At 40.7% G+C, this 12,969-nt stretch overlaps 4 protein-coding genes across 5 annotated transcripts in view; 2 read left to right on the forward strand and 2 right to left on the reverse strand.

Annotated features, from left to right (window-relative positions):
• Nucleotides 1-1,685, reverse strand: part of LOC104944918 (histone-lysine N-methyltransferase SETDB1-B-like) — an 11,474-nt gene extending 9,789 nt beyond the window's left edge. The window contains exons 1-2 of the mRNA XM_010770523.1: nucleotides 1,596-1,685; nucleotides 382-585 (exon numbers count right to left, since the gene is read on the reverse strand). Of these exons, the coding sequence (XP_010768825.1) occupies nucleotides 382-585; nucleotides 1,596-1,612 (221 nt within the window). The 5' untranslated portion in view covers nucleotides 1,613-1,685. The remainder of the gene's footprint in view (nucleotides 1-381; nucleotides 586-1,595) is intronic.
• Nucleotides 1-4,578, forward strand: part of LOC104944902 (aryl hydrocarbon receptor nuclear translocator-like) — a 13,378-nt gene extending 8,800 nt beyond the window's left edge. For both annotated transcript variants that reach the window (XM_010770507.1, XM_010770509.1), the window contains one exon: nucleotides 4,564-4,578. The gene's annotated coding sequence lies outside the window, so the exon portion shown is untranslated. The remainder of the gene's footprint in view (nucleotides 1-4,563) is intronic.
• A 1,813-nt stretch (nucleotides 4,579-6,391) lies between these two features.
• LOC104944904 (aryl hydrocarbon receptor nuclear translocator-like) lies at nucleotides 6,392-12,699 on the reverse strand. The gene is made up of 10 exons (XM_010770511.1): nucleotides 12,566-12,699; nucleotides 12,397-12,471; nucleotides 11,785-11,936; nucleotides 11,405-11,530; nucleotides 10,514-10,604; nucleotides 9,922-10,109; nucleotides 7,723-7,918; nucleotides 7,197-7,371; nucleotides 6,986-7,122; nucleotides 6,392-6,865 (listed from the first exon to the last, which is right to left on the reverse strand). Exons 1-10 carry the CDS (start codon nucleotides 12,617-12,619, stop codon nucleotides 6,782-6,784), a joined length of 1,278 nt encoding a protein of 425 aa, XP_010768813.1. The 5' UTR covers nucleotides 12,620-12,699; the 3' UTR covers nucleotides 6,392-6,781.
• A 39-nt stretch (nucleotides 12,700-12,738) lies between these two features.
• Nucleotides 12,739-12,969, forward strand: part of setdb1b (SET domain bifurcated histone lysine methyltransferase 1b) — an 8,665-nt gene continuing 8,434 nt past the window's right edge. The window contains exon 1 of the mRNA XM_010770524.1: nucleotides 12,739-12,756. Within this exon, the coding sequence (XP_010768826.1) occupies nucleotides 12,739-12,756 (18 nt within the window). The remainder of the gene's footprint in view (nucleotides 12,757-12,969) is intronic.

The raw sequence follows: 12,969 nt of genomic DNA on the forward strand, positions 1-12,969 counted from the left end.
GAATGTAGCACAATAACAGGGGGTGCATTGATCCATTGATATATAGTAAGTCAATAATCAAACAATCAAATATCATCTATTGCAAAGTGAAAACATATTATCATTTGATTCATTATTATCATTTTAATATACACCATGGTATACTTTGTGATGTATCGTAGTGTTGTTCAAAGTATTGCATATACTGTATCATATTGTGATGGAAAGCTGTCATTTAAACCTTTAACAAGTACCCACAAAGTACAAATGCAAACAACCAATAACATACTTAACAATAATAAACACTGCGATAAGGAACATATGTATCCTTATAGAATAAATACTGTATAAAGACTAAAACCATGATTTAAAATAATCGGACTTTGGGAAAAGGCTACGTACTTGTTGGCATCGATGAGAAGCGCGTTTGTCTTTGCCTCCTCTTCCTCTTTCTGCTCCACCCATTCCTTGAACTCTGTCAGTTGAGCATTTTTCTTCTGCACAATCTCACTGTTCTCCACAGCTTCATCAATCCACTTCTTCAGCTCATCCAGAGAAATGCCCAGCTCTTCCTCCAGATTGGGGTCCCAGCCTTCCACCTCCATTCTGAGGAGGGGAAAACAAACAGAAATAGGAAACTTAGTTATAATTGAAACCTACTTATATAGGTCTTTCCAGGTCTCACTCATTAAAGATGAATTGCACCGAAACTGTTTTTTGAAGTAATACCAGCATTCCTTTATTGCCAGCATTTTGTAACTCAATAACATAAATTTTCAGGGTGTTGGATGTTATTGTTGAAACAAGCAACAATACAAAAGTATGACATTAATGTATATGATCACCTTAAAGTAAGCATGTCTTAATATTCCTAAAAACACCTAGTCAATTAATAATTATTTGATTAAAAAATGTTCACCAGTAAGATTATTTTATCTATGATTTATCATACCCCTCTATCAATGCTAATACTGTTGCGGAAGAAACCTCTGAAGTTGGGCCGGATGCCTACACAACACTATGTTAACACTTATTTAACTTTCAAAAAATCGATTACCAGAATAAACATGAATGCATCCCTGATTTCTTTCCTGTGTATATCTGAGATGTGGAACCACATTTCACACGTGTTTACACTTCTTCCTCTCATTCATCCCGACTTCAATATGTTGTTGTAAACCCAAACAGAGAGACTGGGCTGATGTTTACTTCTATTCCCACCAAAAAACGATTGCAATACATATAGTGTAAATGAAGCCACTGCAAGAGCTGCATTTGAGCTTTGTCTTTTAACGTTTCTGGCTAGCACAACAAGGGCCGAAATCCCTTTACAACTTCCAAATATTACCTCGGTAGAGATCGAAACTGACAATTTAACATAACCACAACCTAACCGACACTTTAAATTAAATCATTCAGGTCAGCTAAATGACAACAAACTGAAGCATGATACCAGTGAGAGCAGCTCGTTAGCCTAGCATTAGCCTGCAGAAAGTGACTTCAGTTGACTGACTGCTGCAGGTCTCTGGAAACAAACGGCATTGTCTCCTCTGGAGTTCATCTAAAAAAAACACGTCAGCGGTAAACTTAATTCAGAAATAGCATTCAACACTCACCCCTCGCTGCTCTCCATCTTCTCTGCTATCTTACAATAAAGGCTCAGCTAGCTAAGGCTACCATCTAGCTTCAACAAGGAGGAGCGCAGGCTTTGCTTCACAGGCTACCCGAAGTGGGGGCGGTGCCATTGAGCGCTCTTTGTTTCCGCTCACGCGGGTTACCCAGGTACATAAAACGTGTTCTGATCTACATGACGCTGTTTCGAGAGGCGCCTAATATTCTCATGTCAGGATCGTTTTTATCCTAACTTTTAATAGTCGAGAATACTGAAATAACTTGACTGCCAACACTTTTATTAACACATTATTATTATTATTATTATTATTATTATTATTATTATTATTATTATTATTATTATGTGTGGTTCAGTCAAAAAGTAAACATAACACATAAAACCGCTTAAAGTAAAGAACAAATAATGATAGACCTCTCATAAACTAATAAGAAATATATATATTATAAGATAAGATTCCCTATCAACCCAGAGTTAGGGCTGAGTACATTTGTAACAATTTGTGCAATTATTCATCATAGGATTATATGTAATTTAATATTTTTCAACGCATGGATTTATAGGGACTGATACAAAACTGTGTTTCAGGCTGTGCCATGACTCAAACATTTTAGCATTAGGCCCATTATTTTTCATTATTTTAAACAACTAGCCTATTATTCAGCAATCACTAATATCTGTACTTTATTTCTGAGAACCCCTTAAGGGTGCACATTAAAAAATGTCTCCTCTTTTTATTTACTTTTCTTATTTTTTTTAATACTGCCTCTCTAGAAAGACCCACTTCTGACAAATTACCAACACATGTTACAAGATCAGGAATGGGTTACATTTGTCTGATGACAAGCAACTCGCATGCAAGTTTGTGCAATACCTCCAAAACATTGTGTGAGAGCATTCGGGGGGAAAAGAGAAACATCTGTTGAGCATTGTATTTCCATTAAGGAGAACGGTAAAACATCTGTGACCAATTATTCTGAAAGGGAGAGTATTTACCACTGTGTCTATTAAGAAGTGTTTCACTGCATGTAGATTCTGGTAAAATGATTAAATCACAAGTATTCTGTTGGAGTCAGCTTTTCTGTTCTCTGTCGTTTAAGTCAAGTTTGGCTGATTGTATCTCAGAATGATAATGTTTTTTGCAAAACCAAAATATTAAATCTGATTAAATGCAAAGGCTCTGACCAGAGACAATTTTTTTCAGCTGAATTGTTAATTGTATTGTTTACAGTTAAACACAACTTTACACTTTACATGTACTCATTTTGATTTTCGATATATTAGCATCTTAATATACAGACTTGCAGTCATTTATTTTTATCTCACCAGAAAGACCTGCCTGCATGAAATCATTGGTTTTTCCAATTTCAAAATTAACAGTAAAATATGTAATCATGTGAAGAATATACAGCACACATACAAGCCAAAACAACTATGCTCTGTCTTTGAGGAGTTTTCCAATTGTGAAATCATATTTTATCTTACTCATAAGCATATAAGGCACATTAAGTACATCATGTAATTTACATTGCATACTTACATTGTTTGTAGATGTTGGATAGAAATATAAAAATAATAATATATGTTGTACATTTAAGTATGAGCTATGCAAAAGTAAAACTGTAAAAAAGACAAAATTCCACTGGACTAACTCATCATAAAAGAAGCCTTAAATTAGTCTTCAGCTTCTGGCAACTCATTTTTGAAATGTATTTAGACTGCGTCATGGCATTGCTTTGTTTATATTCCGGTCAATCACTCCTGTGACTGTTCCTCCTGGTATGTGGCGGTAGAGATATTACTGTAAGGGTCGAGCACCATCTGAGCGCAGCGGACTATGGTCACCAACAAGAAGAAGCAGAGCAGGAAGAAGAAGAAGAAGGCAAACCCAAGGTCCACATCCACATCCATCCGGGACACGGGGAGCACTGGAGGGTCCATGTTGACAAATCCACCAAATAATAAATACAAGTATCTATTCCTCTGTTGCCTCATCTGTTTAATTATCTTTTGGTTGTTCAAACCATCAAAGTAGTTCCACTAACACTTCAATTATAAAAGAAAATCCATGAATGGCCAGCTCCTCTGTAGATGCTCATACAATCCATTGTGAAGGTTTTTATCTGAAAAAACAACTTTTCTTCTTTTTTGTGTCTTGGATCCTTTTCTCTTCTCCCAACACCTAATGCCCTCGTCCCAAAGACAAGATAGATTGGTGGACACACGGTGCCCCATTTGGCACTCGTGTTCTCCATCAATAGTTAATAAGGAGTTTGGTAACGATCAGGCCGTTCCTGAGATTAGAACACTGGGGCATCTCTGAGGTCTCTTCAGGAGAGTATGCTGGACAGGAGATGACACCTAACAGGAGTCACTGGATCCCCTGCACTACAAGGACACAGGACATACATGTGTTGCCTTAAACACGTTTCTAAAGTTTTATAAAGAAAATCTGGTGTGCAGATTGTGAAAGATTAAGATGCTGGCTAAACAATCCGTTTACTTCAAACATTTTGGCTGTTTCTGGACAAAAAGATCAAATAAGTAGGTTAGTGGTGAAGATGCAGAAAGAAAAACAAAAAGCTTGAGGAAGAGAAAGAGGATATGACGCCTTAGGGGCAGTCCACTTGAGAGTGGTTGGAAACTGATCCTGACCCAAAAGAATGCAGATTGCTTATATTCTGATGCCACGACAGGGACACACACTTTAAGAGTAATGTGACTCTATGCAAATAACATTGAATCTGGGTTAAAAAAATTGGATCTGAGTAAACAACCAACACAACAAGTGTGTATGTGTTGTAATGGTATCAGTGTAACAACATTTACAGCACAAGACGTCAGTCAAGTGCAACCCAAAACAGGGCAGAGTGGACACAGTAAACCTATCTTGGACCAGTATAGCATTAGTGCCATCTGTTTTCACCTCCAGGCTGTGAATGAGAAGGGAGAAGGACAAAGACGGAAACCGATCCCAGGAGATACAAACGGATCTCTACCGTCTTCACCAATAAACAGAATGGGGAAAACAGATACAGGCCAATCAAAGCATGTTGGTTTTTGTTTCTTCATCAATTGAGAACTTAAAACTGTTTCAAGGAAGCGAATACATGCAGGGTTGTAACTGAAAACAGCCATGACTCTTGCATGAGTGTGATCAGTGTAGTGCATGGCTGAAGCGGCTATGGACAAGCCTGGAAATATATACAAGTTAGTAATTAAGGATTAAATGATGCGGATTAACCATGACCTACCACTGAGTGCACAGTCCAAAACAGAGTCAAACATCTTCATTTCAACAATTTAATACAAAAAAGACAAACTCATTCTCTCTCGTTTAACATTTCATATACATTGTATTTATATATTTGTGTTTCTATGAGTGATAAAAGTTCACATCATTGGAAAAAACAACCTGGATGCAGAGCAAACAATAACAAAGACAACACAGTCCATCTTCTCCAAGATGAACACTGGACAATAATCAACATGGGTTTACATACAAGTCATTTGTCAAAAAGTGTGCGAGTGTTCCACACAGACAATGGAAACATGTAATAAAAAGGGTCAAATTGAAACTCTTCCCACATATTAAAAATCTAAATATTTTTTAGAAGCATCGTCTTTCACCCAAAAACATTCTATATTACAAACTTTCCCACAAAAAAATGATTGTATAACACAGACGGTCGGATCCAAATGTTTCTCACAAACTAGAGGACAACATAAACGTTTTGGGCGTTCACACTTGTAGATCGGATTGGTTTTAGTTATGTTCATTCCATTTTAATCCTGAAGACCCTGATCAAACCTTTAATTAAATACCAATCAGAATAAGGCAATGCAGACGTCAAGAGATCACAAGTTTCAAAAATAACAAGAAAATACTCAGGAAGCATTTCAATTAAATCAGACATTTCTACCACATCTCTTCATTTTAAAATCATCAAGGAAAACAGTTATGACAACAAATAAAGAATGGCTTTAAAGATACACAATTCCTGCTTGTTAATCATTGCTGTGACATTTCTTTCTTTATGTCTATTTTACAAAAGGAGTAAAAAGAAAAAGCCCATACTTGGTACAGGGTAATGCAGAGCGAAAGAAAGAAGAATATGAAGCAAGTCAGAAACCCTACAACTGTGTTATAGTTGATATTGATCCTGTACGCATCAATGCTACATACATACACACATGCAAACTGTATACATGTTAAAGTCGGCAAGGAAAAGTAGATTGTATACATTTCCAAAGAGCACCTAGACAAACAGTGAGGAGCCATTGTCACACTGTGTCTGTTGTTGTTGTTGTTGAAGGACATCATTCAATGAAGAAAAACCTCACGTGTTCCTCAAGAGGATAGACTATATATTTAAAATGTAAAGGTGAAGCCACCAATGTGCATATAAAACTGTACTCAGTATACATCTACACATTGTAGAATCGCTCCATGAAAGCGGTGCAGAGACATGCAAAGTCATGCTGTGGAGTTCAAACTGTGAGTCGGGTTGGCACAGACAGTGGTGGTTTGCGTGCAACAGCTGAGATATTACAAAAATAAAATAAATCACCAAAGCTGTATATCCCTGCAATTTCCTGAGAGTTTAAATCAATGATTACATCGATTAGTCTAAATGCTAAATGGTAAAACAGCAAAAAACACCAGTCATCAAAGCCTGAGAAAATCTAGAACATCTAAAAGGCAGGCTGGTTGGGGGGTGTGTGTGTGTGTGTGTGTGTGTGTGTGTGTGTGTGTGTGTGTGTGTGTGTGTGTGTGTGTGTGTGTGTGTGTGTTCAAGCGTGGTTGGGTGATTTTGCATTTTTATATATTTATGTTTTATATATATTTATATTTATCTCACATATCTACAACATAGGCTGTTGACCTTTGGGCAGTGCTAGCTAGAGAATTCTCCTTCAATGGCTGGAATATTATCTTTTTGTCTGTGAATTTCCTCCCCTTGATATCTGCAGTCAGATATATCCCTCCGTCTTTAACTGGCTTGTGGCAGTGCGATTTAAGCCATGCAAAGCAAGGGGAGAGTGCTACTCGCAGCAGCAGGAAGAAAAGCGGAGCAGAAGAGCAATAAGAGCTATGTCATATAAAAGCTAGTGAGGGCAAAATCACTCAAGAGGACAAAGGGGTAGACCGGCGGATAAGTGTGGAGCAGGTCACTGGTCGAACGAAGGGTAGATAGGGATCTCAAAGTCATCGCCGTTGAAGTTGGTCGGCTGGTCCAGCATAGACAACACATCCTGAATCAGATTAAAGAGATAAAGAGACTCATTTTAAGTGACAGAGAGACTTAATGATGCTCGAGAGAGAGAGAGAGAGAGAGAGAGAGAGAGAGAGAGAGAGAAAGCCTGTTCACTCACAGGAAACATGTCTTGCTGGTTGCCCTGAGCATGAGGATGCTGCTCTGCATTACTCTGCGAGAGCTGATGGCCCGGCCACTGGGGCCACACTGCCTCCGCCGCCCGGGGGGGGAACTGAGCCCCAGACTGAGCGCCATCTGGGATAAAGCACAGAGCCGTGAGAGGACGCACCAGAATACTCAGAATCAAAAATGGTGTTACATTAACCTACCATAACCATTGGTGTTGAGGTTGGCACGCGCATTCATGGGCGGGTAGTTTCCATTGATGGTGGGGGTGGGAGCAGCTCCTGTGGGCATCTGGCCAAAAGAGTTGGAAGAGCCACTGCCATATCCTCCCATGGGAGCAAACTGCGGAGACATGATCTTTGGTGCCTGGGGCGCCACCTGCTGGTAAAACAGGAAGAGTCACATACTCATGTGTAGATAGACAGTGGTGGAAGAAGTGCACAGATTACTTCAAAGTATCAATATAGCAAAAGGAGAGGCTGGAACAATAAAGTAGTATTAAAATGGGGACTACGTTAGTAAAGTAAAAGCATGTGAAAGTTGTGCTTAAGTACTTTTGAAAAGGTACTTTTCTCGATAGATAGGTTGGATGCTAAATAAAAAAGTGAGCTTGGTTACATGGATAAACACATACAAGGATCACTATAAAGAAGTATCTCTAGTTGTATTTATTTGGCAATAAAGATTGATTAAAAAGCAAAACAAAGTTAAATAGTAGATCTTTCTTACCTGGTTATTAAACTGTGCTTGTGGTCTGACTCCAGCGGCCGCACCAGGCCAGCCTCCTGCTGGGCCCCCATGCATGGGGCTGTTGGTGCTGGAGGGGGTCACCGACTGAGGGACTCCGTTCTGACGGGACATCTGAGCGAGCATCTGCCCCGCCGAGTGTGCTGGCTGCGCCATCTGTGGGGCCATGGGGACCGGCCTGCAGACAACAGGGAGGGGACGAAGAGCTCCGTTACCTGGCTGTCAGTTACTAAGACCATGTGTACCATATGAAGGGTTATTATTTAATACATAACAATACTCTTAGCTAGGCAAAACAACTGTCATCGAGGAAAAAAGCTCACCGCCCAATTATTATTGCTATTATTGTTGTTGTTGCTATAATGCAGGGGCATTCAATTGCATTTCAAAGAGGTCCAGTAACAGAACATGTCACTAAATGCTGTTTTCGCTCCGTCTACCTTTCTCTTTTTTGAGCACGGCATTTGAAATGACTCCGACTGTTACTCTCTTCTTGTCTCGTCTCTGTGTTTGAGTCTATCGTGCTGACTCACTGACTGCACCGATTTGATTGGCTGAGTAGCGTCACCTCCTTAAAACATTAAACAATAACTTTTTAAAACCTTTTTATCTTTATCACTTAAAAAAAAATGTTGTACCATCGTGGATAAATCCTTATATGCTCCCGGCAACACACTGAACGTCCACTCTGCCTCCTTATTACACTCACCCCTACTTTAGTGGGAACAATGAATCTGCGTCTTTGATGCGCACATGCGGATGATGCGGATGATGCAATGTAGATCATCCTCTGGCTGCAGCCTTGACCGCTACTTGCTTTTGATCAAAGTAAGTATTAATACAATTAAAATAAAGGGCGGTGTCGGCTGTCAGCGAACCGAGCCAGCCGTCAACGGCCCGCTGACGACCGGCCGTTCTGTGATTCTCCAGAACACACAGATGGCCAGTCCGCCCCTGCCAGGACCGGTCCATGAAAATCCTAGCTTCAAATAATCGTGATCATACTTCCTCCGTTTTCTGCCAGACGCTGTCTCCTCTCTCACTTTAGGTAACTTCACTAAAAATCGATCCATGTTGCCGCTCGCATAAAGTTAAGCGAAGTTAACTAGCTAGATTTCACTGTTTGTCGTTATTTTTGTCTCACGCTGCGCCTCCCCTGAAGCTCTCTTGAGCCCCCACGGGGAGGCGCGCCTCACACTTTGAAAACCGCTGGGATAGAGTATCACCAAACATAATATTGAGATACTTAAGTGATGTAGCTCTGTTCAAATAAACATAGAAACCACTTCCTCACCCCCCGCAAAATGTATAAAACAAATAAGAAAGGTTGATGTAACAGCGAGAAACACTAAAAACACATGTGCTTACAGGAATACATCCTGATGAAATCATCATCACTGTCATGCAGCATCTGGGCCGGCTTAAAGCACATGTTGGAAGCCTTTGTTCTCCGATACCCTTCCTTTATATACTGAGCGTTCCCATGGGCCCTGACAGGCTATTATACATTAAGGTGTTCCTGCTATATTTGCTTTGATAGGCAAAACCTTCAGACATGCAAATCAGTGGATAGGTTACATAAATCCATCAGTTCATATCATCTCAGTACAGCGAGGAACTGCTCTGAATATTCATGTAGTTTACAGTAGATAACAATTAAGTGCTTTAACATGATAAAAATAGACGGAAATGCTATTACATAACCATTTTAATAATTGATCAAGCAAAAATGGCAGAAAATGTAAATATGGACATTTCCTGATTTCCTTGGTTTTATATACAATTAAATTAAAACAAAATTAAACTATCCCTGGGTTTTGGACTGGCATAACAAGAGATCTGGACTTTGAGAAAATAGAAGCACATTTTTATATCCTGACATTTTATAAAACCAAATAATGAATTATAATAATCAGCACAATGAGTTGATGTCGCAGCCCTAATCCTATTATCTTCAGCTGTTAACTTGAGTATATTATTTGACAAAATCACTGTTATCTCCAAGAAATAACCTCATTAAGTCAGATCTCAAGACAACACGATAACAAGCTTCTGGTTTCTGTGCCATGTAGTTTGGTGTGGTAAAAGACGGTCTGAAAGAGCTACACAATGTATCAGATGACTTTTTAGTCTGCAGGAAAACACTTACACAGGCATGTAAAACACAAGAAGACTTCCTACCTGTATGCATCATTGGAACGACCAGCAGCAAAGTTATTGGCTGCTGGGTAGATCTGTGTGGCGGGGGTGGAGGTGGAGGGCAGGCCCTTGGTCTGATCGGGGCCTTGGAAGAGAGAGGGGTACAGCTCAGGCTTCTCCAGGCTATTGCTGTGGGCGGGCCGCGCTGCTATCACCGGCGGCACCGGCATCTGATGACCACCAGAAACACTCAGTCAGGGGTCACTCTCTTTAAAACTCTCTAAGTGGGGAAACATTGGCCCGTCTGAAATGTTGATATTGATCTTAGTTCCTAAATGAACAAAGGCATGAACACAGAGTTAAATACAATTAGGAAATCTTCGAGGCTTAAAAGCTCTATAACAAAGTATAACTAAGGGTTAGCTGAGGTCGAGCATGAACAACAGGAAGTCAGTTGTGATAATGGGTCTCCCCCGACATCCGTTTGTGTTTTCCTGCTGAACAAACAATCAACATCCTGCAACCGTTTTCATAAGAATGCCTGACCGGTCATTTCAGCAAAATCCTGAAGATCTATGCTCGGATCAAACTGCACAAGTACATTCATGTGTCACCCATGGGTGCATGGCCTAACCTGTGAGAGGGCGATCGCTCCGGCCTCATACAGACCGTCTCTGGCTCCGCCTCCTTCCAGCTCCGCCTGCTGCTGCTGCTGCTGTAGCTGCCTGAAAAGGGAAAACAGAGAGAGAGTGGGTCTAAAATAGCCTCATTTCCATTTTCAAGCCCCTCCACTGTTGAGTGAGAAAGCCCAAACACCTGCTGTCAAAATAGCACCGCCACCGGTCACCATGGCAACATAAAAGAGAACGAGGAGAGAAGAGGAAGACAGGGACACAAAAGGCCTGTTATACAAACACGTAGCGCTAACATGCTACACCAGCTGTGTTCAAACCTCCATATTATCTACCAACTATTACACATGCTTCCCATCAGAGAACAGCACTATTATTTTAGAGATGCACCGACTGCTATTTTCTTCGCCGAAGTCTTGCACATTTTTTCTTCCTTCTTTCTATTTGAGAAACAACCAAAAATGGAATGTCTGCCAAGTGGTACCACAATACATGTCCTTCTTGTTTTTAAGGTTGTTAGTCCACAGCTTTTTTTGGACTTGCGTGTGTTAAATTGTGAGCTTTATTTATTCTTCACTCGTGCTGAAGTAGTTCCACACAGACGAGATGTTGTCAGTGTGGCTGTGATGTTACTGTCTGTCTGTGTGTGTCGCTGTGTGTGTGTGTGTGACGTAAAACCATCACGCAGCACAAATTCATCGGACAATCTATCGGAGCATCTCTACTATCTTCGTACTACTACATGGGGAACAGAGACAAACGAGAAGAATCACCCAGAGTGGAAAAGGAAACAAATACAGAGGCAGTGTAGCTTGCTCTAAACAGCAGTTGTGTCGCAGGAAGAAGCAGCCCCTGTTCTCCCATGCAGGGGGGGTAGTCAGGCCTGGTCTCACCTGCCGGCCATGTGCCCCGGACTGAGCATTACAGGAGGGCAGCTCGGGCTGCCCTGACCCAGGGAGGGGGGCAGCAAACCCCCTGGGGAGGAGATGGGAGTGAGGGGGTCCTGAGTCGAGGTTTTTCTAATGGCCACAAATCATGATGGGCAGAGGAGGGGGGGGGGGGGGGGAGAGGGGTCAGTGTGTGGCTTATTAAAGGGGTTGTGGTAATGGCGTGAGAGGAAGTGGGGATCGAGGGTAACAGGGAAGCATTCAGACAGAGGGATCTTACACAACAGTGACATTTGAAAACGTCAATGGTTTCATTATGGACTGTATTTAATTGTGTAATAATGTTACACAATCAGCAATATTGATAAAATCAGCGTGTGACTCACTTGACATTAACATTGGTGCAGATGATATACTCAATCTCCTCTGAGAACGGGTTCTGGAAGGTGAAGAAGCTGGTTCTCATCAGGTTCCACTCTCTGGATTTGGAGCGAAACCGAAACATGACTGACAGGACCTGGCCCTTTAGCTTCACCACCTGCGGACACAGCAATCACAACAAGCAGTCACAATCTGGGGTTTTCATTGAGCATATCCTTCATTTTCATCTCGCATTACTCAAGTTTTACTGCAGGAACATTTGTGTTTATTCAAGTGGCATAATTCATCTGGTTCACTACAGCGGAGCTAATGCTTTTGTTTAAGCTGAAGACTGAAGTAGTTTTTGTCATGTCAATTTAAATAACTGCATTCTTTCAAACACCCACAGAAACAGAAGGGATGTTCAGATTCACCAGGGAACTACAAAAGAGAACTAAAGGCCATTTACTTAGTCATTTTAAATCTGACTTCTAATGTATCTACATACAATGCTGACAAATGTAGTCATATTTTCTTTAATCCTTTTAAGTGCTTGTACATGTGATAGTACAAACACAAAAGAAAACTGAAATTAGAATCGAGTCCTCGAAAAGCTGAACATATTTAGTCAGTTCTACCTGTTGGAAGCCGTCTCGCAGTAAGCCCTGGTCTTCAGCGTGGGCGAAATCCAGAATACTCTTCCCCAATAATTCCTGCAACACGCAGCAGAAGAAAAAAAACACCATTAGCACAAAGGTTGTTGGAGGATGCATTCCCTCCCTGACATTTCCTCCGGCTGAGTGTTACCTGGGGCTGGTAGCCGACAGCGGCTAAGCAGCGGTGATCCACGAAGGTGAACATGCCCTGACAGTTATGGCGCGAGATGAACTCCACCGGAACACTGAGGCTGTTGACGTCTGTGTCACCCGGGCAACAAGTCACCTTAAGGAAAAAAGAAAATGAAAAACTGCATTAGCATTATGACCAAAAGGATGCAAGCTACCAGATACTATATATATATATACAGGACTGTCTCAGAAAATTAGAATATTGTGATAAAGTTCTTTATTTTCTGTAATGCAATTAAAAAAACAAAAATGTCATACATTCTGGATTCATTACAAATCACCTGAAATATTGCAAGCTTTTATATTTTTAATATTCGCCTGAGTTATGGCATACCAGCTGTAAGAAAACTCAAAAGCCTATCT

Source organism: Notothenia coriiceps, unplaced genomic scaffold, assembly GCF_000735185.1.
Source record: "Notothenia coriiceps isolate Sejong01 unplaced genomic scaffold, NC01 NC01_scaffold00008959, whole genome shotgun sequence".
Classification (NCBI taxonomy): domain Eukaryota; kingdom Metazoa; phylum Chordata; class Actinopteri; order Perciformes; family Nototheniidae; genus Notothenia; species Notothenia coriiceps.